General features: G+C 48.8%; 1 protein-coding gene and 1 long non-coding RNA gene across 3 annotated transcripts in view; both read left to right on the top strand.

Annotated features, from left to right (window-relative positions):
• Nucleotides 1–25,035, top strand: part of LOC135815723 (uncharacterized) — a 58,251-nt gene extending 33,216 nt beyond the window's left edge. For both annotated transcript variants that reach the window (XM_065329055.1, XM_065329056.1), the window contains 5 exons: nt 2,191–2,541; nt 3,171–3,398; nt 4,785–7,192; nt 18,603–18,839; nt 20,715–25,035. In XM_065329055.1, coding sequence (XP_065185127.1) covers nt 2,191–2,541; nt 3,171–3,398; nt 4,785–7,192; nt 18,603–18,839; nt 20,715–23,084 — 5,594 coding nt within the window. In that variant the 3' untranslated portion in view covers nt 23,085–25,035. The remainder of the gene's footprint in view (nt 1–2,190; nt 2,542–3,170; nt 3,399–4,784; nt 7,193–18,602; nt 18,840–20,714) is intronic.
• Nucleotides 9,954–12,715, top strand: LOC135815721 (uncharacterized). Its single transcript, XR_010553321.1, has 2 exons — nt 9,954–10,297; nt 11,979–12,715. It is a non-coding gene; the product is annotated as an uncharacterized LOC135815721 (long non-coding RNA).
• Nucleotides 25,036–26,591: the final 1,556 nt, after the last annotated feature.

Genomic DNA, 26,591 nt, shown 5'->3' with positions numbered 1-26,591 from the left:
TGAGTAGCCGGTCACAGTTTGTTTCTGTCCTCTCCATCAACTCTGATCCCCTACCAGTGTCTTCTGGAGTTCCCCAAGGCTCCATACTTGGACCTCTTCTATTCGTAGCACACGTAAATGATTTACCCTCTATAGACCCAGGTGTCTCGTTATTTGCTGATGATACAACCCTACTGTCAGCATCCTCGTCATCAGCGGCTCTTGTACCTCGAGTGTCGGCTCAGATATGCAGTGTCCTACGCTGGATGCAAACATGGCGACTTAGACCCAACCTGACTAAAACCGAAATAATGTTCCTTCCCCCAATCTCATCCATGTCACTTTTACACCATCCTGATTTCCCAGAACCCATAAAGGTTGTTTCCAACCATGAACACCTGGGAATAATGCTTGATGATCGCCTCTCTTGGTCTTACCATATTGATGCTCTTTGCAGCCGTTCAAGCTCTGCCCTAGGTGTTATACGTCCCCATTGTTTCCATCTTCCTGTCAAATGCAAAATTTTGTTTCACAAACTGTACATCCTGCCTCTTTTCATGTACGCTGCTGTTAGCTGGTGTGGCTTGTCCTCGGTTCTCGCTGAGCGTCTCGAAATCCACCATAGAAAACTTCTTCGTATCCTGTTTAGTCTACCCCCTCTCTACTCTTCTACCTAGTACTTCCCTGTATGTCCTTGTAAATGCTTGCCCACTGTCGACCCACCGTCAAAAATTAATTTGCACTTTTGCTCACAAATTTAAACTAGCTCTACATCCTCCTCATCTTAGCGTGTATAACTGGTTCCGAATCACAGATGGCTCCCAGACAAGATGCTCTGTTGCCCTCCCCTTGGCTAAAATGTCCTCCCTTGTACACTCTCCACTCTTTGTTGCCTACTCTGCTTGGCTTGCGCTGCCCGCTACTATGCGCAATGCCAGTACCCTGGACGCATTTAAATCTGCTCACTAGATTCACCATCACCTGTCCCTTCCATGCTTCTCTGTCTTGACCATTACTTTTCTTCTTTTCTTCTTTTATTCACCATGGTTGGTTAACACCCACATCTCCCGTACTGGCTGATTTTCTTTTCATGCCATGAGGTGTTGTCTATAATAATAATAATAACCTACACATGCTCAGTGATGATATTAACAGTAAAACCTGTGTTTACCGGATCCTGTGCCAAGCGGAATCCCGACAAATTGTCATGCACCAAATTGCTGTATATCGAACATGCATCCCTGGATCAAGCGGTATCCTGTCATATGAGGACAGTTTCTGCTGCACCAAGAATCCATTGAAGCCGGACCGTCCCAAGGCAAGGGATAAAATTTTAATGTTGAAAGAGCTTCAGTGCAACTTTGCTTTCCGATCACCTCCATAAACTGACCACCTCGTCAGTCTGACCTCTTTTGCTCGGTCCTGAATTTTCCTCCACTAGCACAAGTACAGGAAGATCATTCTTCACAGATCAGACCACTCTGCCATGTCCGAAAGGCAGTCGGAATTCCGAGGTTCCACTGCAAGTGCAGTACCTTCCATGCACTCCCAACCATATCCTCGTGAGCACAGTAGGTTCCGGAAACATGCGGCTGGAGTTATTCGGATCCTCCAAACGTGCAACAGATTTCCAAAATCTTGAACTTTTTTGCCCATTTTGAGAATTCTCAAACTGCACTGTGTGATTCTAACATTGGCCGTTGTTCACGAAATGCATGGAATACTGGCGCTCCAGTGTCTGCTCCAGAGCCAGGTCAGCTGGGTCAGTGACCTGGTTGGGGGAGGGGGGGGGGTACTTGGACCTGCTTGGAAAAAGAACACCGGTCAGTTGTGAACCGGTTGGGACACAATCAGGGAGTCGTAAGATAATTCTGACTCCCCAGTTATGTTCAGTAGCCGCACTTGAACATACCCAGCTCTGACCCGGTTGCGAGAGTTGTGCCAGGTACACATGTACCCGGCTGGTTTGAAATCCTAGAGCAGACATTGCACTCCTGCACACATCACGTGTTCAATTGATGTGTGTGTGTGTGTGTGTGTGTGTGTGTGTGTGTGTGTGTGTGTGTGTGTGTGTGTGTGTGTGTGTGTGTGTGTGTCAAGCTAGTGGCAGTGTTTTCGTAACACAGCTACAAAAGAACTGCTCCATGCTGGCATGAATGGTTGCGGCAGAATAGCATTTCCTTTTCCTCTGTCTTCTGTGCCCTTCTCCAGTGGCTGCGTCCCTGGTCGATCGAGAGCATCGTATCACCGACAACATTCTCACTGTGCGGCCATTCTCACTGGAAGCAATGCAATCCATCCTGGCGCCAACCAATGAGACAGCGGGGCAAGTAGTACCTTGCGAGGAGCAGGCTGTCACTGAACAGACCAAGTCAACATCTGCGACCACTGAATACATGGACGATCATCTGCTTGTTCTTGACATACCAGGTGGCATCAGCTTGGAGCAAGGCAAGCTGAAGTTCTACATGGCTGGAATGGCTGGTATCAAACCATCTGACATCCATCCACCGCCTGAGTTCCGATTTGACCGTGCCCTTTTCCGGTTCAGAGTACCAATTGGTGAGTATCCCTGCCTGCATGAGTTTGGCCCATGTATGTGACTTTCCAGCAGTGCTGCAGCTGTGTAAGTAGCAGCCAGTTTACCGGTTAGGTGTTCACTACTGGAGGGTGGTTGATTGCTACCCTGAATAAAATTTAATTACCATGCACGACATCAGGAGTTGCAAGGTTGGCAACTAATTGTTGCTGTGACCCTGGTAACATACACAGTGGGGCTGGCCAACACCAGGATTGAGAACACAGAGCCTGGCAGGACAAGGTCAGCTTGGGAGAGGGCCAACTTAGTGATGCGGGTTGCCGTACTTCCTCAGCTACTACCCCTGTTTGTGATATTTTGCATATCTGCCTGAACAATTCTTGAGGGCTGGTTCTTTCCCTGTGCCTTATCAATGGCATAGCCTATGATTCAAAGCAGGAAACTGCGGGGGAAGTAAACGTAAATGTCATTGGGAATGGGATGGGACTAAACCTTCACTGATCGGGTAGTGTCAATTTTCATGCTGACGATGCTCGTTTCTTATGTGAGATTTTATAAATTTATAAGTATGCAATGCGTTGCATGCAGGTATTTGGATTTGAGCATACAATACTATAATACTGTCTGCTCTTGTCTGCTATGTTGTGTTTAGATTTCGACCTCATTGAATCCAGCTGCGCAGACTCGCCATTCGACGAAGTTGGACGGCGCTATTTGCGAGTTCGCAGAGTCAAGTCACCATGCTCCCTGTACGCGAAGTTCCCGGGCGAGCGTGACGAGGTTGAGTCTTATGCTTGGGAGTTGCTCAGGCCATCAAAGCCAGTGGCTGTGACTAAGCAATCGCGAGATAGCGTCAGAGTTACCTATGATGACCCAGCAGGTGAGATAATGCAATAAGTGGCTGGCAATCTTAGGCATTTATGCCATTTCCTTTCTGGAATCTTTGCACACTGACGGTCAGTTGATTCTGCCCTCATGCATGTATGTATATAATATGCACAGTCACACACTCACACACGTATGTACATACATACTATCACCTCTCTCTCTCTCTCTCTCTCTCTTCTTGTTCTCTCTCCACCCCACCACCCCCCCCCCCCTCTCTCTCTCTCTCTCTCTCTCTCTCTCTCTCTCTCTCTCTTCTTGTTCTCTCTCCACCCCACCACTCCCCCCCCCTCTCTCTCTCTCTCTCTCTCTCTCTCTCTCTCTCTCTCTCTCTCTCTCTCTCTCTCTCTCTCTCTCTCTCTCTCTCTCTCTCTCTCTCTCTCTCTCTCTCTCTCTCTCTCTCTCTCTCTCTCTCTCTCTCTCTCTCTCTCTCTCTCTCTCTCTCTCTCTCTCTCTCTCGCTCTCTCTCTCTCTCTCTATCTCTCTCTCTCTCTCTCTCTCTCTCTCTCTCTCTCTCGCTCTCTCGCTCTCTCTCTCTCTCGCTCTCTCGCTCGCTCGCTCTCTCTCTCGCTCGCTCTCTCTCTCTCTCTCTCTCTCTCTCTCTCTCTCTCTCTCTCTCTCTCTCTCTCTCTCTCTCTCTTTCTCCTCATCCATTCTACCTAACCTTCTCTTGTCTTTATCGCTAAATCACCCCCTTCTTTTAGGCTATGGTGCGCAAGCTCACGTTAACGCCGAGACCATAGGTCGGTGTTGTGGGCTTCCCTCACCAGCACAGGCTTGCTTTGCAGCCCCTACTCTCCCTGCTGTTTTGTCATTGTATACTCTGTTGTCTTCTCCCCTTCTGACGAGTAGGTTGTGTACTTAGTAAACAAATAAAAAAATAAAATTACACACACACACAAACACACACACACACACACACACACACACACACACACACACACATCTGTAATGTGCTATTGAGCCGCTACAACGTGGCTTTAGACCATATTAGTATGTGAAGCTCTCTGGGATATTTCAGGACTTCTTTAGTTTACTAAAGGGGATATCTCTCTACTGGTATTAATTTTCTATTCACTGGTGTTTCTCTGTTTGTGTGTGTGTGTGTGTGTGTGTGTGTGTGTGTGTGTGTGTGTGTGTGTGTGTGTGTGTGCGTATGTGTGTGTGTGTGTGTGTGTGTGTGTGTGTGTGTGTGTATGTGTGTGTGTGTGTGTGTTTGTGTGTGTGTGTGTGTGTGTGTGTGTGTGTGCGTATGTGTGTGTGTGTGTGTGTGTGTGTATGTGTGTGTGTGTGTGTGTGTGTTTGTGTGTGTGTGTGTGTGTGTGTGTGTGTGTGTGTGTGTGTGTGTGTGTGTGTGTGTGTGTGTGTGTGTAATGTTCAGCTGCAAAAACTGCCAAGACCAGCTCTGCCATGTCCGGCAATCAACTTCAATGTTCGGAACAGTTTGAGGGTTTCCATTTCCCTGCTCGTGAAGATGACGAGAGAAGGATGCGACTGAGCAGCATGCCTGAGAAGGTGGAACAGCCTATACCTAACACAAAGGCTGCATTCCTGAAGTCCTGCAAACCATTCAAGGAAATGCTGGTCAAGGAACTTCATGATATCCATGCAGAGTTCACCATCAATGGAGATCACATTGTGGTGCGGCCTGGAAGCAAAGCGCTATACATCACACACTGGGTAGAGGCTGTCAACGCGGCTTTAGTACACGCCTTCAAGCTGGTCCAGGAGGCCAAAGTGGCTGTACCAGTCGAATACCATGACATGCTACTGGACTGGTGTTCCGAAACAATGCAGCCACACAACACTGAAGTGGTTGCGAACGCAGAGGAGGCATGCCTGCATGTGTTCAGTGTGGAAACTGACGCATCTCAGTTTGTATCACTACTCGCCAAACAAGCAAAGAGCACGACCAAAAAAGGAACGAGCGACATTGGCAACGTCAAAGAAGATGTGCTGGAGCTGCTGAAGATGGCTGGATGCATAGAGAATATTCAGACCGCAACACGGGTGGAAAGCATTGTGGAAGAAGAGACCAAACCAGGCATATTCAAACTCACCATCTCGGGCCAAGAAAAGAGAGTGACCGATGCTTCAAACCAGCTCAAGCAGGCTATCAAGGATGTAAAGATGACGGTATTGACGTTTGATAATGAAGATGTTCGTCAACTAATGCGCTCTGAAGCTGGTTTAGACTACATCAGGCAGTATCTCGAAGGAACGAAGTGCCGCTTGAGAGCTACCAAAGGGCAAAGTCAGCGAACAAAAGTGGAAGTTCTCTACCATGAAGCTGATGAGGATGAATATTACCAAGCTGCGGACGACCTTAATGCGTCCCTCACATTCACTGAGATCGACATGGACAAGAGTGAACTGACAGCAGTTAATCGTCTTGATCTCAAGTCCACCATTCTGGAATCCAGAGCAGAGTTGAAAGCTAGATTGTTTCAAGTACGCACTGATAAACGCACATCAACTATTCACATCTGTGGTGAAAAGAGCGCCGTTTCCGAATGTGAAGAAGAGGTCAGGGTCATTCTTGAATCAAGGGGACGACAGACGGTGGTGTTTAAACTGCGTGCGTCCCAGTTTCAATTCATGAAGGAACACTATGGCGAACAGCTAGAGACACTGAAAGCTAAATCGTCTACAGTTCACTTTGCTGACCGCAACAACCGTATTGAGCTCAAAGGACCAAGTGAAGATGTTGAGGCAGCTCACGCCGAGCTCAAAACTTTGGCTGCACGGTACCATGTGCAGAAGTTTCCAATGGCAATGCCGGGCTTAAAGGACCATCTGAACAACGCCGAGTACAAAGCGCAGGTTATAGACGAGGGGAGGAACTCCAATGTGGACGTTGACATCATGTCCCGGAGTGAAGCCGAGATGGAAAGTGAAGAGGAATCCTCAGACGATGGCGAGGCTGACGAAGTGCCCAATGGCTTGTCCAAACGCAACCAAGGAAGCGCCCAACTTATGGCGACGTACAGTCTGCCGGCAGGAAAGCAACTATTGGTGTACAAAGGTGATATCACCAAGTTCCACTGCTCGGCCATGACAAATGTATGCAATGAACGCCTTCAACATGGTGCAGGAGTGGCAGCGGCCATATGCCGGGCCGGTGGTCCGGATATTCAACGAGATTCATCTCGCCATGTTCGGCAAGGCCAGTTGTCCGTATCCGCTGTGTATCGCACAAGAACTGTTGGTCGTCTACCCTGCAAGGTCTTGCTACACGCCGTGGGGCCCAGATGGGACCCTCATCGGCAGCAGAAGTGCCGATCGCAGCTTGCTGAATGCATGCAGAACGTCCTACAGGAGTCCCAAGACCTGGACACTGTAGCCGTGCCCGCAATCTCCTCATTGATTTTCGGCTTTCCAGACGAGATCTGTGCCAGTGAGCTGGCCAATGCCACGGTGTCATGGCTGAGTGAAAACCCAGCTTGCCGTTTGAAGAAGGTTGTGTTCATTGACCTCAGGCCCGAAATACTTGAACTACTGAGTTCAGAATTGGCCCAGTGCTGCGAAGGTACAGACATGGCTGCCCAGGAAATGCTGAATGAGCCACCATCACACCAGCGGCCCAAGCCAAAGTCACGAAAAAAGTCAAGAGCGGCACCTGAGAACCCAGGGATCTTCAACAAAGTGAAAATGGCGGCAGCATACTTCTTGCCCCAGAAGGCAGCGCAGCCTACACGTATCTGCAAGCTCTCGCCGAATGGAAAGGGCTTGACCACTCCAGAGGGAGTTGCTATCGAAGTTCAACAAGGAGATATTTCTCTTTGTCAGGTATGCTTTCAACTGCCAAAGCTGGAATACTCCTTTCACGTACATATTAGAAGACTTATCTTACACAGGTGTAACCCTGATTATTTGAACCCAAAAATATCTGTCAAAATGCTCACATTGTCACACAGAGTTGCAATATGAAGTATACACACAGGTGTTGGGCACTTGGAACTGGCCAGTTTGAGTTTGTTTGCGCACGCTGGGCTCACATGCACCGGGATCGCAAGCACCGGGCTCGCAAGCACAGTGTACAGTCGACCACCCCACGGTGCAAGCGGTCATTGAAGCCAGGTGGCCTTTAGAACCAGGTCCTGTACAATCGTGGCATATCGGATCGTGTACATACCTGTGCATAATTGTACTTCCATGTACTCATATTGACAGGTGTGGAGGGTAGAATACTTTTGTGCAGGAAAAGCACACCTCACTCAAGTGCATGCAGCGCATCCTGCACTGTCACTTGTCACTTCTGTTGACTCCATGCATTTGCTTCGGAGCGCATTTCAGCCCTGTTGCAGTCAACCCTACCAGCCACTTGGCTAATTTTAGTCGCTGTGTGCAGATCCAGTATGGCACTTGGTGCACTAAATGCCGGTCGCCGGTTGCGCAAGGCAGATGGTCGCTGTATCCGGTGCAGCTTGTTGTAGTTTATGGTAACGTGGCAGCCACTGGCTGGAACTGTATTGTTACTTGTGCATGCTCTGCTTGGTATACCTTCTGCGTGATGCCATTTTCCGTGTATTGGTTGTACAGTGCGTTTTTTTATAACAGACCATTGTCGATTTTGATTTTTTAGTTTGTTCTCATTCCAAATTTGAAATTTTTTCTTCACAGCTGCGTTTGTGTGGGTCTTGGATCGAAGAAAATTAAGTTTGGGAGTCGGAATAATAATAATTGTCAAAGTTAGATATTCGGCCGGGTTTCGGCTGGAAATCCGGTTTTAAATGGTTTTCAGTGGATTTTGATTTTTTAAACGGAAGTTTTAGCCAGGAAAGCTCATCACTTGCATGGTGCCCGGCATGAGTTCGAATCCAGTACAGTTCATCTTGATTCTTTTTTTTCTTTTCTTTTTCGGTATACTGTAGTACAGCGCATGCATGTACATGCACATGGCCATATGGCTGTGCAGTTGTGCACTGCTGTCTGCAGTTCTCCTAACCTTTGTAGTAAACCAGTGAGTCCGTGGCTTTTCACGACTTATTGTGGCAAACTGTACTGAATAATTCAAATCCTGTATTGCAATTAGCTCAATACATCAAAACATTCCAGCATGCATGTAGGAAACTTCCCTCGATCCCTGAAAGAATGCAGTGAAAATTCAAACACCACAACAAATCACAAAGGCAATTCACACAGCTCCCATAAAGAGACTAACAAAAAGGAAGCATGAGCAGTTTTACAAACACACAAACACACACACACACACAATGCAAATAGGTCACAGTTGTGTCTGGTTCAACATCTGCGAATAGTAGACCAGCGAGGAACGAAACGGCCCCAATAATTCCGTGTTTTGTGTTGCACTTGTGACGACAGTATTACACAGTGAACAGATGTGCTCGGACAGCCGACGACGTATATCATCGTTGGCGCCGGCCTCCAGTCACGAACACATCGGCACAGTTTTTCACGAATCTGTCCCGTCCACCAGTATGCAGAACAATAACGCGCTTGCCTTTACCTGATGGTGCTTCATTTGGTTGCTTGCCTATACACTCCTGTCACCATTGTCGAACCACCTCCTAGTAACTGTGTGACGCGCATTGACCCACGTCTCATCCAGGTATGTCTCACAGGTACTAGGTAGCGATGCCGCCATGACACAATCCTGTGCTGTTCCATCATTATTTGTGTGATACCTGTGGTCTTGCCACACTGGAATCCCATGGAACGCAACATTTTCCAAGAGCTAGTTTTGCTCATGTCTGGAAAATCGTCGATGGTTTCTCTGCAGCGAGCAGGAACTTTGTCCAGTGTTGGGTCCTCCTTCGCAGCATAGAATCCGTAAATTACTTCTTATACAGTCCAAAGCAAATCCGTCAGGGTTGAGTGGTTTCATGGCACGAGTCTCACATCGGGGATTGTCACTCTCGTTGCTTTGATCACTGGAGACAGACAAGGCCAACGCAGCACGCTGATTTTCGCCGTCAGCATCCCTGGTACATCTGTTCATGGTGGAAATGCTGACGCCACACGCAACAGCAGCATGACGAATGGAATACTTGGGACCAATTCGATGCCCAGCCATTGTTCTCCTCGTCTTCGCAAAAAATTGTAAAACAGACACCACCATGTACCATGGCCCGTTCGCGTTTTGTTATAATTATGTGGCATGTCGAGAGAACAAGTTGCCACGAACGAAAAGACACTCGAGAAAAAGCAAAATAGGGCCACAGAGCAGTCAGCAACAAAATGATTCCTCCGGCTACGAGGCAAGGAGCTCGAAGGACACTCTGAACAAGATGGCGAAATGCCACGAGTCACACCTGGTTTTTCGAATTTCGCGCGCAGATTTTCGTGACGCAACTCGCATGACATTTTCTCAAAAGTGTCCTTGAGTACGTTCTCAAGGTTTTCAGAGTCTATTATAAAAAAACGCACTGTTTTTTTGTAGTTTAGTGAGTGCGCGTCCGTGCGGTGGTGCATGCTTTTCCATTCACTGATTGACCTGTCAGCGGTCAATCTTCTAGTTGCGGTTTCGGCGTGGTCTGCGCTGCCCTTATTCCGAGTTTGTAGCTTTTGTGTGCATCCTGACTTATGCAGTCGATGCGCCAAGCCAGCTGAGTGGGTCTTTTTATTTTTTTCGCGCGAAAGTTTATGTGGTGAACTGTGTTGGTAAAGATGAAGATGTCAGTCAATGAAATTTGCTATATTTCTTGTGTCTAACCAACCCTGTACGGATCGAACTGACGATTCCCGAGTGCGACAAATGTCCTGAAGTCTGCTCCTATTAGCTAGGTATCTAGAAATTTCAACTTGAGTGTCAAGTGAAGACTTTGCCAGTTGCAGACGAGGGAATTCTCGCTTCACGATTTTCCTGGTGTGTGGAGATACGTCGGAATGCCGACCCACCACACCCGACATGATGCTTCGGCCGGAATGCAGGTTGGTGCAGATAATTGCCTAATAATATATGTCTAAGCGTGTATACCTTTCCTTTCGTTGTATGCTTGGTTAATCCGACGGCACGAAATTATAGACATTTCGAAATTAACTTGAATATTATTTGGTCGTTGTATGTCTTAGTATTCCCTGTCAGTTTGTGCCTTTTTGTCGCGCTCGCCGACTGTATATGATCTAGCGACATTGGTACATGGTGGACAGTTAGTCATAACTCGTAACATTTTGTCCTTATTCTTTTTATCCATGATTACATTGGCTCACCATCCGAGTTTATTTATATATTTTTGATAGGGCAATATGTAATGTACACACACACACACACACACACACACACACACACACACACACACACACACACACACACACACACACACACACACACACACACACACACACACACACACACACACACACACACACACACACACACACACACACACACACACACACACACACACACACACACACACACACACACACACACACACACACACACACACACACACACACACACACACACACACACACACACACACACACACACACACACACACACACACACACACACACACACACACACACACACACACACACACACACACACACACACACACACACACACACACACACACACACACACACACACATACATACACACACCACCCACACACACCACCACACACACAGTGACACACGCACACACGCACACACCATCACATTACGACAAAATCAAGGCAATGCCGGCGAAGCTCTATAATTTTCTTGTGCCGCGTGCTAGGAGCATAATGGCATTGCCCTATAATAGCACTTGGTGTAAATGGGTTCCCATGTTCACACACACATACACACACACACACCACACACACACGCACACACCATCACATTACGACAAAATCAAGGCAATGCTGGCGAAGCTCTATAATTTTCTTGTGCCGCGTGCTAGGAGCATAATGGCATTGTCCGATAATAGCACTTGGTGTAAATGGGTTCCCATATTTGTGAAGTACAGTGCGTATCGGTTATAGTGTGGTCGTATACAAGAATATACTGCCTACAAGAATGAACACTCATTTTTTCATAATCATAACACCTATTTTATGTGTATATTTATTCTTACAAGCAGTATTATCGCAGAGTAGAATATATCGGCCCTAAGAATGGATTTTGTGTAGCAAAATATGCCAGATTAGTGCAAAATGTATCGCCTGTAATAATAACATCTGTGCTCTGTGCATGCTCAATACAATAATATTCAACACAAAAAGAGAGTTATGTCCAACTGAGCATTGGAGAATCACTTTTTCTGTCCAGTCGGACTCTTTCTTCCGACTTCTCTCCTATCTGCTGCTCCGCAGTCGCCCAGCACGACCGCGAGTCTGATCCGTGTGTATCATGATTGTGTAGACCTACATGATTGTACGTGTCCACATGCCAAACATGTATTATGTCACACGTGCATATGATTATGTCACACGTGATTTATCGTGTGTAAGAAATATCGGCAATAAGAATCAAATGTCGTTTTTCAAACACCCACGCTATAACCGATACCTACTGTACATGTATTATTTGGTTGCTGGCTATCAATTGTGCTGTGAGCATGGCAGAGTGAGGTCTTCCAGCTTTGTTGGTGTTTGCTCTATCTTGTGTTTACGCTCTGCAGAAAGGATCATATGTAGTGCCTTCTCAGCATTACATTACATCCATTGCGTAGCAGCAATGTGCCATCCTTCCGCGACTTAGGTGGAATGACGTGCAAGTGGTGCTCCAGGGTCAACTTCAATTTGCCGAGCACGTTTGCCGCTGGCTTGGGGTCAGCAGCTGGGTGCAAAGTCTCTGTATACAAATCGTGCACTGTCGTCAACAATATGGCATCCTTGTCCAGCAATTCCCGTCCTGTAGCGGCAATGACTATAATATTGGGGAAATCACTCTCGGCACCTTCCGTGCTGTACTGAGAGATGATGCTTCGCAATTGGTGGTCTGTGCTTGGTGCATTGTCGGCAGGGAGCATGTCAATTTGCTTTTGGTAGCAGCGTCTACAAAATCGACTCTGGTCTGAAATCCTGACATGGTGCATGCTACGCAACACATGCTCTGCAAGCTGAAAGTTTGGTGACTTCCACCTGTGTTCTGGTGTGAGTCTCGACTTACACCAAGCACATGTTGCATGGCCCACACACTGCTGGTAATAGGTCGGGCACAGGAGCGGTTCGCACTGTTCTTTCAGACTGTGCACGCGCAGTTTGTCTGCAGGACAGTGTACGGATGCCGCTCCGCTGCAATCATGTACACTGCATGTGCTTTGGCTAACTGGTGGCTTATTTTCTTTCGCTGCTGTGCATACTTGGCGTCGTAGTGCTTTGACGCACTTGCAATAAATGCATTGGCCTGACGTGATGGATGTGCATGTGTGTAGCTTTTGCCAATTTTGCCAATCTGACAGCATTGAGTCATGTGTAAATCGCTTGTCAGATGGCACTTTGGAGCAAATGCTTCATTCTGGGCCACATGGTCGTCAAGTACATGTATGTATGCTTGTGCCAGTTGTGGCATTGCTGGGTCTTCCTGCCGCTGACATCTGTGCACACATGCATGGAAAATATACGTAAAAACACTAGTTAGAAATCACGTCACCAGAGGCATGCCCTTTTTTCGGCCAGAACATAACTTCCGCTTCAATGTCACAAAGACTTACTCTTTCGATACGTCCAGCATAGAAGCAGCGAAATGCCTGGTTAATTGGGTGGCACGAAATTATAGGTCGGGCGACGAAATTTCGACGAAAAAAGGAAAAGAGACAAACCGACGTGTAGCGACACCAAACTACAGAATTTCGTCGTTCTTGAAGAACTCATAACAGAAAAAGGTGAAAGGCGACTACTGAATCCTCGAGTGTGACGAATAACTCCGAGAAAGCGTGAGACTGGCCAGCACGTACATACATGAAAACGATCGTATGTTGAGAATGCCTTGAGAAAAGTGCCCAAAAAGGGTGCATCTGAAAAATAGAACTCTGTGTTCCGACGTGATTTTTCAAATCTGGCGCATCGACTGTATGTATGGAGTGTGCTTGCGTGCACGCTTGCTACGCGTTACTTTTGGCAAGCTGGCCATGGTTCTTTTTCGGGCTTAGCTTCCGTTTGATCTTGGCGTGGAGTTAGTTCCAACTTGTGGTGATAACAGACGTTTCTCATTTTCCATCTAGAAGAATAACTAATTGCCTTGGAAGCTCTGTGGTGTTGTGAGTGAACTGGCCGTAAGCCGGCGTGGAGTGCATGTTCTCCAACAGCTTTTGGTGCCGAAACCCGGGACAACGTGTTGCAGAGTAGGACTTTTGTGGAGTCGGAAGGAAATAGAAAGTCTTAGTGTTTGTTCGTGAGAATAAAATGTCTGTGAAGTTGGATGGATTTATGCGTCCGTACCGAGGGCGAGGTGACGACCTAGATGTATTCTGGTCAAAGTTTATGATCCTGGCGAAATCCCACAAGTGGGATACGGGCAAAGAGCAGATGGCAAACTTGCCGTTGCTCTTGGATAAGGCTGCGTATACTGTATTCAACGCCATGCCCGACTCGGACAAGGAGAAACCTGACGAGGTGAAGAAGGTGTTGACTGAAGCCTTTGCTCCTTCTGCTGCGGAGTGTTACCGCTTGTTCAAAGCGCGTTCCATGGGATCCACAGAGTCAGTAGACGAGTATGCGGCGGAGCTAAAGAGGCTGTTGAAGAGCTCTGGTCACAACATTGCGGACGACAAAGATCCGATGCTGTTAGAACAGTTTGTTGGGGGCTTGCCCAGAGACTTCGCCAGAGAGGTGAGAATCCAGTGCTCTAGCGGTAGCATGACTCTTACCGATATGATCAAACGTGTCAGGGCTATGTCCGTCGATGATACTATAAGTGTCAGTGGAGGGAAGTCCGTGGCTGCAGCCGTCAAGTGCTATTCATGTAAGGAGCCTGGTCATGTAAGAAGGAATTGCCCTAAGGCCAAGGGCAACAGCCACACCACTGGCAAGTCACGAGGGCCACAGTGTTACTCTTGCAAAGAGTATGGCCACATCAGGCGAAATTGTCCAAAGGCCAAGACTGAGTCTGCTTCAGTGGCTGTGAGTGCTGGGCATTGTCAGGCTGGAGTGTCTACTGATGCTGACGGAATCCCAATATCAACTGGTGGGCAGAGCTCTAAGCTGCTGAAAGTTGATGTGTGTGTTAAGGGCCATGATGACTCTTGGATATCAGTCGCAGCGGTTGTGGATACTGGATGCACGCGATCTCTGATGAAAGAGAGTGTAGTAACTGCCGTGGGCCTGGCTGATCAGGTGGAATCGACAACTGACTGGGTGGTCGGCATCGACGGCACGTCCCTGGAGTCAGTTGGATCTGTTGCTGCGACTGTCCAGCAACATGATGATATAGTTCAGCTTCCGGAACTGTGCGTGGACTTCCTGGTAGTTTCAAAGCATGAGGGAGTGGATGCTGACCTGATTCTTGGCAATGACGTTGCCAGCGCGGCTGGTGGTCTTGAGATACGCTACCAGAATGGCTCGGCGAGTGCCATTCGGTTCGGAAAAGGGCCCGATGTAGCGGCTGCCGCAGCTGGCCATGCTGAACGAGCGCCGAAGCAGAAGCTCTCGAGGCACATCTCTGTTGAGCGAGATTCGGATGGTGTCACCCTCAGTTCAGCCGATTTCAAGGTGCGCTGGGACAATAGTGCAAAGTCGTGGACCGTCGCCTGGGTCTGGGGAGGTGGTGTAGAGCCGACTGATAGCATTGGCTCCGGAGTGACACAGTACTCACGGAAGAAGCTCTCTGCAGAGCAGGAGCAACAGTACCAGAAGGAGGTGCAGTCGTGGATCGACCATGGTTGGATGGTGCCCCATGATCCAGATCGACACGGCAAGTCAGGTGCGATCCTCCCTCTAATGGCTGTGTGTCAAGGACACAAGGCGTCTACGCCTGTACGTCCCTGCTTAGACTACCGTCGTTTGAATGAGGCGATTCTTTCCCATCCTGGAGGCGACGCGCCTGCATGCGACCAGAAGATCAGGGAGTGGAGACGCCGTGGCGGTGACCAGGTAGTCGTCGATATCAAGAAGGCGTTTTTACAAGTTCACGTCGACCCCAGCCTCGTTCGGTATCAGACCGTGGTATTCAATGGAGTCACGTATGTCATGGAACGAATGGCATTTGGTCTCAGCATAGCTCCGAAAGTCATGGACGCCATCGTGAAGTTTGCGCTGTGCGACTTTCCTGATGCAGACAACTATGTCGACGATGTCGTTGCTCCGTCCGAACAACTTCCGGAGGTGACTGCGGCGCTGAGTCGGTACGGATTACCGACGAAGCCACCAGAGGTACTTGCCGGCGCAAGGGTGCTTGGCATGCAACTATCGGTTGCTACGTCGAGTGAAGACGTGATGTGGCGTCGCCGTGATGGCATGGATCTGACGTTGCCAGAGCAGCCGACGAAGCGAGAAGTGTTCTCCTGGTGCGGTCGATTGACGAGTCATTACCCTGTTGCATCGTGGCTGCGACCGTGCTGTAGCTACATCAAGCGAGTGAGCTGTGAAGATGCTGCGGTTTGGGATAAGCCTGTCTCAGCTGCGCTTGAGAAGTTGTGTCGTGCGGTGGAGGATCAAGTTTCACGAGAGGATCCCGTCAACGGCAAGTGGACAGTCAAGTCGACTGGTGGCGTGTCCCTATGGTGCGATGCATCCAACCTGGCGCTAGGTGTTGTCATCAGCGAAGATGGCTCCGTGATTGAGGATCACTGTTGGCTCAGGCCTAAGTCAGACAAGCGGCACATCAACGTTGCCGAGTTAGACGCCGTCCTTCGTGGCTTGTCTGCTGTCGTGGATCACAGAGTGGCCAACGTTCGAGTCATGACCGATTCGAAGACGGTGCATGGATGGCTAAAGTCTCTCTTGGGCAACGTCCAGCGAGTGAAGGTGAATGGCCTCTACAGAGCTCTTGTAGAGCGTAGATTGCAGCTGATTGACGACTTGGTCGAGGTTTACAAGTTGAAGATATCTGTCGAGTGGGTGCCTTCACAGAAAAACCTGGCTGACCGTCTGACCCGTGTGCCGGCATCCTGGCTCAAGATGCCCGAGTCACCGGTGGTTGCGGCGGCGACCCAGAGCAGTGCGTGTGCAGGTGTCCACAGTTCTGCCCCACTTGCCTTCGACATCATCCGGGACCAGCAGGGAGCAGATACTGCCATCCAGCAGACGGTGGAGGATGTCAACGGTATGCAGACAGTTAGGGCGAAGCAGTTTCAGAAGGTGGCACCACAGCTGAGAGTGCGGGATGGCGTGCTGTATCGGTCAATCAAGTTGCCGCCTGCCAATGAAGCATGCGAGGTGCCCGTGATTCCGAGCTTGCTAGAGCAAGATGCCCTCCGAATCGCCCATGAGAACACTGGCCACGGATCATGGGAGGTGGTCCATGAGATGATGCGTCAGCAGTGCTACCTTCCTGGGATGGCAAGGAAGTGCCAGGAGTTCGTCGGTCTTTGCGACAGTTGTGCCGCTGCAAACCCTGCTGCTGGTGGTCATGCTTCGCCGACACGTCCCGAAGTGCCGGCGCGCCCATGGCAAGTTGTGGCGATTGATACCTTGGAGCTAGGACCGAGCCGAGCTGGGTTCCATTGCGTCTTGGTGTGTACGGATATGTTCACGCGCTATGTGGAGGTGATACCTTTGAAGCACCATGACGCTAAGTCAGTTGCCGAGGCGTTTGTGTCTGTGTGCTGCCGATGGGGTCCGCCGGAGGTGGTCAGATCAGACAACGGAACAGAGTTCGTCAATGCTGTCATGGACGCCTTGTACTTGGCGTTTGGAGTGGAAGTCAAGCACGGTGCAGTGCGACACCCTCAGTCACAAGGAAGCGTGGAGAGATTCAACCGGACCCTGTTGACTCTGATTCGCAAAGTACACTCGCAGTCCAACGACTGGAAGACCGACCTGTCAATGCTGCTGTACTTCTATCGCGTCCGACCGCATGGAGCAACGGGAGTTTCGCCTCAGCTAGCGATGACTGGTTGGCAGCCCCGTGGTCTTGTTGTAGAGGCCCAACAGCCCCTGTACACCTTGCCAGCATGGACGGCTGAGCTGCAGCGTCAAGCAGCTGCCATTCGTGATTTGATCGATGAAGAAATGGCGTCAGCTGATTCCCAAGAAGACGCCGACAAAGCAAGTTGCTGTTACGGGCCTGGTGACGTGGTGATGATGAAGATGACCAGCCGCGCGCAGAAACGCCTCCCGAAGTTTCAGCTTGGCTGGAGAGTCAAGAAGGTGTTGTCGGAGTCGACTGTAGTCGTTCAGAAAGTGGAAGACCCCAGGGTGGAGAAGATCGTCAACGTAGAGCTGCTGAAGCGTGCCGCAGCCAATCCTACTGTAGACCTGCCTGAGCCGCCTCAGCCAGATGATGCGAGCGAGGATGACGGTGGTTACCCGATGCGGCTAGAGCCCGGTGAGCTAGTCGCAGGTGTGCCTAGAGCTGAAGAGCCAAGATATGTGCTCCGGAACAGAGCTGGTATCAGGGCTCCAGTGAGATACGACTGAGAACTAGTAGCTGGTGATGGTTCGCAGAACTTTCATGTCCTTTCGTTTCTCTTTGCTTCTTTCGATGTGCTTGCCTATTATTGTCTTTTTAAGGTGATGTTACCAGGGAGGGAGATGTTGTAGTTTATGGTAACGTGGCAGCCACTGGCTGGAACTGTATTGTTACTTGTGCATGCTCTGCTTGGTATACCTTCTGCGTGATGCCATTTTCCGTGTATTGGTTGTAGGTTAGTGAGTGCGCGTCCGTGCGGTGGTGCATGCTTTTCCATTCACTGATTGACCTGTCAGCGGTCAATCTTCTAGTTGCGGTTTCGGCGTGGTCTGCGCTGCCCTTATTCCGAGTTTGTAGCTTTTGTGTGCATCCTGACTTATGTATGGAGTGTGCTTGCGTGCACGCTTGCTACGCGTTACTTTTGGCAAGCTGGCCATGGTTCTTTTTCGGGCTTAGCTTCCGTTTGATCTTGGCGTGGAGTTAGTTCCAACTTGTGGTGATAACAGACGTTTCTCATTTTCCATCTAGAAGAATAACTAATTTCCTTGGAAGCTCTGTGGTGTTGTGAGTGAACTGGCCGTAAGCCGGCGTGGAGTGCATGTTCTCCAACAAGCTCCTGTGTAGAACTGTCCGTGCATGGAAAAACGGTTGTTAAAAGTAGGTGGTCTCTAATACCACCACTCAGATTGCTTACATCAGCTTTTACTGTATGCTTTTCCTTTTTGTGGTGCAGGCCGATGCCATTGTCAATTCGTGCGGATCAAGTTTGCAGATGAATGGAGCTGGTCCTACTGCCGCAGCTATCAGCAAAGTAGCAGGGTCTAGTCTGCAAAAAGAATGTTCCAATATTGTACAGCGTGAGGGCCCAGTCATGGCTGGTACGTTCAAGGTGACCAAGGGATACAATCTACAAGCCAGCCACGTGTACCATGCTGTCCTGCCGAATTATTCTGGGCATGGTTCAGAGCAGGTAGGATACAGCGTAGTTACTGGGTACAGTGTGCGTGTGTGTGTGTGTGTGTGCGTGCGTGCGTGCGTGCGTGTGTATGTGTGTGTGTGTGTGTGTGTGTATGTGTGCAGGGGCGTACGCCGCTCGCCTCCAGGAGTGGTTCCCATGCCAACTGATGAACCAACATTCCACACAATTGAAGTGCTCGTTTTCGTATCCCACGGAGTTTCTGCACATTCTCCTCAGACTGGGTGAAATTAACATCCACAAGCTGCTGGACGATGTCATTGCTACGCATTTTTGATTTTAAAAGACTGAACTTTTCCCCGTTTTATGGATGTTTTGTTCAGCATGACGATTGCATGCAGTCTTGAAAGCTGCCTAAGTAACTAGTTTCGAATCATCTGGAGCAAACATCACACAGGGCAAGCAGAAGCCACTATGGCCCGCCGGTCAAAAGACTACCCAGGGTAACTCCTCTAACAAGGATAGTTGAAAGTGGCGCTGTTTGCCATCCATCTGGACTTGCACAGGAAATGAAATCCTTCGCCTTCGGTGGCGCACAATGATTGTCGATGACGGAAATCTTTTCCGTGTCGGTCAAATTTCGGGGGACTGGATTCCACTGTGGACGTCGACTTTCAGAGTATCCCTTCCAACACACTCCCATGTCACTGAAGTAAATTTTGGATGATGCAGCAGCTTCCAACAACGGTCGCTTCTACAGCTTCGCCGACGATTTCTTCCTCAGCGCTGCTCGTTGCATGCAGCCTGCGCTTGCAAGTCAGGTGCGTCTGCATTCTCATCTATCTCTTGACCTTCGCCACTAGCACTGGCTACACGCTCTGCCTGCTGCTCAAAATAGCTCTGAATAGAGCGCTGGCCCTCTGGATGTCGACGCTTCATTTCTCTTTTCCACAAAGCGAAAGCACCGTCCAAAACACGACGAACTTTGTCAAAACAAACTGCAAAGGAAAATTTGACTCTGAGACCGAGGAATCCGGCGATGTAGAGACTTTGTTGAACCCAGTTCAGTAGACCATCTCACATCTACGGTATGTCCCAGCACCGCTTTCACACCTGGGCTAGCCACCGTCCTCGGACCGTCAGGCGCGGACTCCAGGCGCTAGGCATGCACTGCACAGCTGCATGCACTCGCACTGCATGTGCTGGGCCTGAAATAGCTGGATCAAAAATATTCCGTACCCATATCGAATTTTGTTTACTGGTTCCCGGGCATCCCGGGAACCGCCCTATGTACGCCCCTGGTGTGTGTGTGTGTGTGTGTGTGTGTGTGTGTGTGTGAAGTGTGTGCGTGTGTGCGTGTGTGCGTGTGTGCGTGTGTGCATGTATGCATGCGTGCGTGTGTGGTACATGTTTGACTTTTATGGTTCTTCCCATGCGTCTCGTCAATATGTTCTACTGTAAAAGCTGTTATTCTAACGAGGCGCATGTAATTATAACGATTTCCCAAAATTGACTAGTTTACGTGTACCAAAGGTAACGATTCTCACTCATTCTCAACTCTCAATAGGACAGTATATGTATCGATTTCTGTATAACGATTTCTATTTTAATGACAGATTTCTCCTCGTTAATTCGTTGGAGTTAGCACTTCGTTATATATAGGGCTTTTACAGTACTTGTCTTCATGGGTATGTTTGTTAGCCGTATTTTAACACCCCCCCCCCCCCCCCCACACACACACACCCACCCACCCTTCCTCCTTCCCTTTCCTACTGTTTAGTTGGCCCTTCTGATACATTTTGGCTCTGCAGATCATTACAAGGAGTGTATTTCATAATCAAACACTTCACAGGGCACAAGCACTTGTTTTCATGATCAGTGACGAATCGTTGTTGCCCACTTCTCATTCTTCTGCTGCTACGTGCTCAGGTGTTGGAGACGGCTGCGATCAACATCATGAGGGATTCTAACGAGAAAGGCCTGGCTTCACTTGCTGTGCCTTCGTTGGGTGCCGGTAACAGTCGCTACCCTCCCGGACGTGTTGCTGAGATTCTCATCGGCTCTGCGGTCAAGTTCAGCAAGTCGACGTCAGTGCCACGATTGCGCAAGATAATCCTGTGCATCTTTGATCCGAACATGCACTCCATCTTCCTAGATGAGATATCAACCACATGCGACAATGGGGCAGGTGATGGCGACTCGAGCCCCGACAGCTCCTATTGTTCAGATCAATACTCCGATGAAGATTTTCAGGCGCCTTTGCAAAACCGTCGAGCAATTCTGGGTGCTCAGTCTGGCCAGCACCGCAGCAGGACTCAACAGCCGGGACCACGGAAACGGACCACGTCCAATCATCCAGCTACACCTCCACTTCACAACGTTACAGTTGCACAGGGTGACATCACGGGCGAGCAAGTTGACGCCATCGTCATCCCTGCGATGAGCAGCCTGGACATGTCCAAGGCGAACATGTCCAAGAATGTAGCAACAGTGGCAGGCCCAGGGGTTCAAGGTGAGCTGAACACGATAAATGGCCGCGGCAAGAAGAAGACCAATCCTGGTCAAGTGATTAAGACCGGTGCTGGAAGTTTACACAGCAAGTACATCCTACACGCCGTTATGGAGTATGCTGAAAAGACCTCTTCACCCACAGACTTCCTCAAAGCCATCGTTACCAAGTGTCTGGATGAGGCCAGCAAACTCCGATGTACCTCAATTGCAATTCCTGCCTTGGGTGCTGGTGGCCTGAATTACTCTGTGCAAGATTGCGTGCAGGCAACGTTTGCAGCCATCGAAGCTTTCGACTCACAGGCTGGATCGAGTACAGTGCAGACCATACGACTTGTGATGTATGACCAAAGGCATGTTCCTCCATTCCAGGCTCACCTGGACCAAGTGCGGTCGGCTTCTGGCGTGACGAACAGACCGGCTACCCGGACACAACGTAGTTTGGTGAATAAACCATCATCCAATGCTGCTGCTGCTGCTGCTGCTGCTGCTGCTGCTGCATGCATTACAACCAAGGTTAAACAAGCTGACATTGCAACAGAGAATGTGGCTGCTATCGTCACAACAGTCATGCCCGATCTGCAGATGAAAAGCTTAGGAATGTCGAAAGCCATCTTAGCCGTGGCTGGTGACTCCGTCCAGAAGTCACTGGATGGCAGAAAAGCCAAGCTGAAAACTGCTGCTACGCCAGGACAGGTGTATGATACATCGGGTGGAAACCTGAAAAACATCAAGCACATCCTTCACGCTGTAATGAACTATGCATCAAAGGTGGTAAATCAAAAGCAATTCATAGAAGATGTTGTCCTGGGGTGCCTGGAGAAAGCAAGCCAGCTAAACTGCCCCTCCATCGCCATTCCAGCACTCGGAGCGGGTGGCCTTGGCTTTGATGTGACACACTGTGCCGACGGCACAATGAATGCCATAAGAAAGTTCAGTGCTCAGTCCATGGCACGGACCAGCTTGAAGTCTATCCTCCTGGTGGTGTACACACCTAATCACCTGCAACCGTTCCAGCTAGCTGTCCAGAGCACCGCACAAGCCATGGTGTCAGTTGGTGCACCGCCTCCATCTCACCCAACCACTCTTCAGGACGAGTTCGAAGTCACCGCAGAGACTATTAGCAGGCAAGAGGAAGTCGATGAGCTTGACTTTGAAGAGGATGATGACGATGAAGATGATGCGCTTGACCAGGACCTGGATACTGATCCAAGGGCAGTACGCAAACAGGATCGACTTGACCGAATGGCATACAAAAACAACTCCGAATTCGAGGAGCAAGAGGTCATCTTCAAGCTCACTGGCCCTGACAGTAGATCCACTCGGTCCACACAGAAGCGAATTCAGAGCCGAATCAGTAGCACTCTGAAATCATCCACCTTTCAACATCCAGACATGGAACTTCTGTCGGCTTCTGATGAAATGCAGATTGAGTTGGGAGCTGAGAAGCGCAGCGTCCTGTTGAGATACAAGGACACTAACACAATTGTCCTACACGGCAACACATCAGACATGGCTCTGGTACAGGCACAAATTGCTGAAAAGTGTAACAGTGCACAAAGTCAACTTCGGCTGGAGGAAAGTCGTCAACGTGAAGCTGGTAAGGACGCCTGTTCAAGGCACACACACACACACACACACACACACACACACACACACACACGCACACGCACACGCACATGTGCATGTGCATTCATGAACATTCATGCATTATTTCCACTACAACTCACCCACAGCCAGGTGCCCGGTACTCAGACCGAGGTGCCCGTAACTTGGAGGTGTTTGCCATAGAGAATACACTCTTCTACAAAAACTTTACAAGGACAAGTTCTGAACATGTGTACAGCCGGCTTGGTGCACAATGCTTGCATTTTCCATTTTGCTTTTGTTTCCGAATGTGTATATTCACACGTGTGCTGCAAAGAAGTATAGTTGATTCTCCCAGATATTCCTCCTTCCCATTGTACCCACTTCAGAAGGTAAAGGCGAAAGGTTTCATTCTAATGTAATGTTTTACCTGTTCAAACTTGCAAATTTGTCTATAATATTTCTTAATAAAAACTCGGATGTCGAGCCAATAGGAGCATGTAAAGAGAAAGGACCAATAAGTAGTTACGAGTTATGACTAACCGTCCACCAAGGTAACGAGATAATATACAGTCAGATAGTACGACCACAAGGTACAAAATGACATGGATGTTGAGACGTTCGCCTCATTGGAACTTTCCGCACCTGAGCCTTCCAAGTTGAAAGGTTGTTGGTTTGCGCTTCGTAGATGTGTTAGAGCTAGTTATCTCAAAGAGTTGGTAGACAAGCCATTGATTAGCCACTCTCATTGTACTTCCTCCGCGTCATTAAAATCGTCGCTTCGCACATCGCAATGTTTGTGACTTGGCTCGTCTTAGTCAGACTGTCGGAATCGCTGTTTTCTGTGTTCGAACATTGGTGCGACCCTGCGCAATGTCTACTTGTTACTGAAGCCGTGATGGTCTCAGACTTTGTCGGAGCTCTCTTCCGCGCCAAGCAAATTCATCGCGCTCCGCACTATTCCGCCCCAGAGCGCATATCGTTTTTTCTGGAGTTCGTGCCGTCCCACATCGTTCGCGTGGGCATTTATCAAGACTGCAAGCTTGGGTATAAGAATCCTGGTATCTCTCCTGAATACGAAATGCTGAAGTTGACGATGGCAAGAAGGTGTTCTCAAATTCCTAAAATGCGCTACTTGTGGCGCATGTTGCTGCGAAGGTAGCAGGTCTGAAAACACCAACAAAATCAGCGAAGCGCTTGCCAAGGAAAGAAGGTGCGGAAGTGCTTACCCTATCCCGCTGGAAGGTCGTTACAGTGTACTTGAAAAATGCTAGCTTGCCTTCATCGCCTGCCACCTGGAGGCATGGATCGCTTGAAAACGAAGTTTCTTGACCTGAATTTGAACGCGTGTCTTGTTCAGCGTATTGTTGAGTGCTGAAGGGTCTGCCTCAAGCTCTGATGAAGACGTCGACCTTAGCTGCAAGTACAGCGAAGCGGGAGGCCACAAACTAAAGTTTGGTCCGTCGACAATGCTCTGCCTCAATTTCTAGCTGATTTCTTTGCCCTTTGAGTGGACAAAATAAATTCGAAAAATCGATCTGGGAAGCGACAATTTTAATGACGCGGAGGAAGTAATATCAAAAAAGTAAAATATTTCTACCTTTATTTATCATATATACCACTCTTTGGTCTAGAAAGAATGCTTTTTGATGCTGCAGTCCATTCATTGGAAACTGGCACCCTATCCTTTTGGTGTCTCCCACACATAGTTGTAGATATCGTGAAAACAACAGTACATCCTGCATTGTGTGACCCGTGCAATTACTCCCTGCCACATTTGAGGCCAGAAAAGTCCAAGAACAGGGAAAAAGAAATTCAGCCAGGTTTTACAAAATCAGGACAGGTGTGCCATGGGAAAATGTTTGGAGAAGCAGATCCCAAACCCAGATTTTTGATTTAAAGTGGGTTTTTGATCCTCAATTCGGCCCAAATCGGACTTTCAAAAGCCAGCGGGACAGTTTCCGATGAATGGACTGTAATTAGCTCACATCCCACATGCACATGCAGATACTAGACCGCTATGAAGTACACAAACACACAGGGCACAGAGTTTGGAGTAATGCGGGTGCTGGCTGTGATTGAGGCAATGTGGCTCAACATAGAGCATGAGAGAGAGAGAGAGAGAGAGAGAGAGAGAGAGAGAGAGAGAGAGAGAGAGAGAGAGAGAGAGAGAGAGAGAGAGAGAGAGAGAGAGAGAGAGAGAGAGAGAGAGAGAGAGAGAGTAAGTTACATTATCCATATAAAAATCGCTCTGTGAGCGGTTCTGAAAAACCTTTACTGGTACTGCCCCGTCGTAAAAGTAAGAAATTAGAACTGGCCCATTGTCCCCCCAAATGCGAACTGATCCACCTAAATCGCGAATGACGGGACCCGAACGCACCAGTAGCACGAGGTCGGGAGGGCACAGGATCACGGCAATTATCATAGGGTAACACCAGTAGTAGCAGTAGAATTTATTATTTTGATAGGGAAGCCTACCGCTAGTACAGTACATGGCCTATGGTCCGGACCAAGGTCCCCATCTGCATCCACAGGTAGGAACCTCGTGCTACTGGTGCGTTCGGGTCCCGTCATTCACGATTTAGGTGGATCAGTTCGCATTTGGGGGGACAATGGGCCAGTTCTAATTTCTTACTTTTACGACGGGGCAGTACCAGTAAAGGTTTTTCAGAACCGCTCACAGAGCGATTTTTATATGGATAATTTCAGCTCTTTTTCCGTTCCCTCCCCACCCCAACCCCGAAGGTAAACATGATGACCATGCGCGCGATGTACTGTATGTAGCCATGCGACTGCAATAACACACTGATACATACCAGCCCTCCCCGCCTCGCTACCCCGCACACAGATACACAAACATGTGTATGCACACGGCACACACACGTGGCCACGCACACATACGCACATGCACACGACACAAACAGGAAATTCTTCATGTATAATGCCATGCAAAGCAGTGGCCACCGTACTTGAGGAAGTCAGTTGTGAAACAAAAATAATTCAACTACAGCGTGTAGACAAGCTGACGGCCAAAGCACAACATAGCAAACATGACATTTGCCCAAGGATTGCAGTTTGCAGACCATGCCATGGAAGCAGCGAATACAGAATGTGATATCATGCAAAGTGACAAGCAAGGACGTGGCCATCATACACCAGAAACTTGCAGAAAGTCACATATCCAACAGATAGAGAAGTGAACAGCAATCTGATACAGCCCACACAGGACAAAGCGGACCTGATACTCGTCCCAGGATCGCAAGTGGCAAACCCTTTTCAATACATAACATGCAGGTGTACGTTAGACGCATGAACATCTGACCGTGTCGCCAGCATACAATGTCATCACATGTTTACCCCACAAGTTACACACATGCACAGTAGAAGCACAATGAAAGCAATGGAAAAGTACGATGTGGTTGCTGAAGCATCTTCACACTTCAAATTCAGACTTCAATGTGGTCGTCACGGGATGATATACCTGCAAGATACAAGTGATGAAGAAAGAAAGCAGAAGGTCGTGAGGTAGGCTACGAGTCACCTACATGTCTGTTCAGGGCTAGTGCACTCACACGGAAAATTGTCATAATCGAGCATTTCCCAAACTGAGAAGTGCAGTGAAATCCACTTGCACCGCAGTATGTTTTGTCAACGTCGCCCGTGCACTCTTCTGTCAAGTCCAAAGTGCTCACATACTTGGCAATGTTTTTT

The sequence above is a fragment of the Sycon ciliatum genome, chromosome 4, assembly GCF_964019385.1.
Source record: "Sycon ciliatum chromosome 4, ocSycCili1.1, whole genome shotgun sequence".
NCBI classification, from domain to species: domain Eukaryota; kingdom Metazoa; phylum Porifera; class Calcarea; order Leucosolenida; family Sycettidae; genus Sycon; species Sycon ciliatum.
Note: the sequence above shows the minus strand (reverse complement) of the source record. Positions and strands in the feature narration are given on the sequence as shown.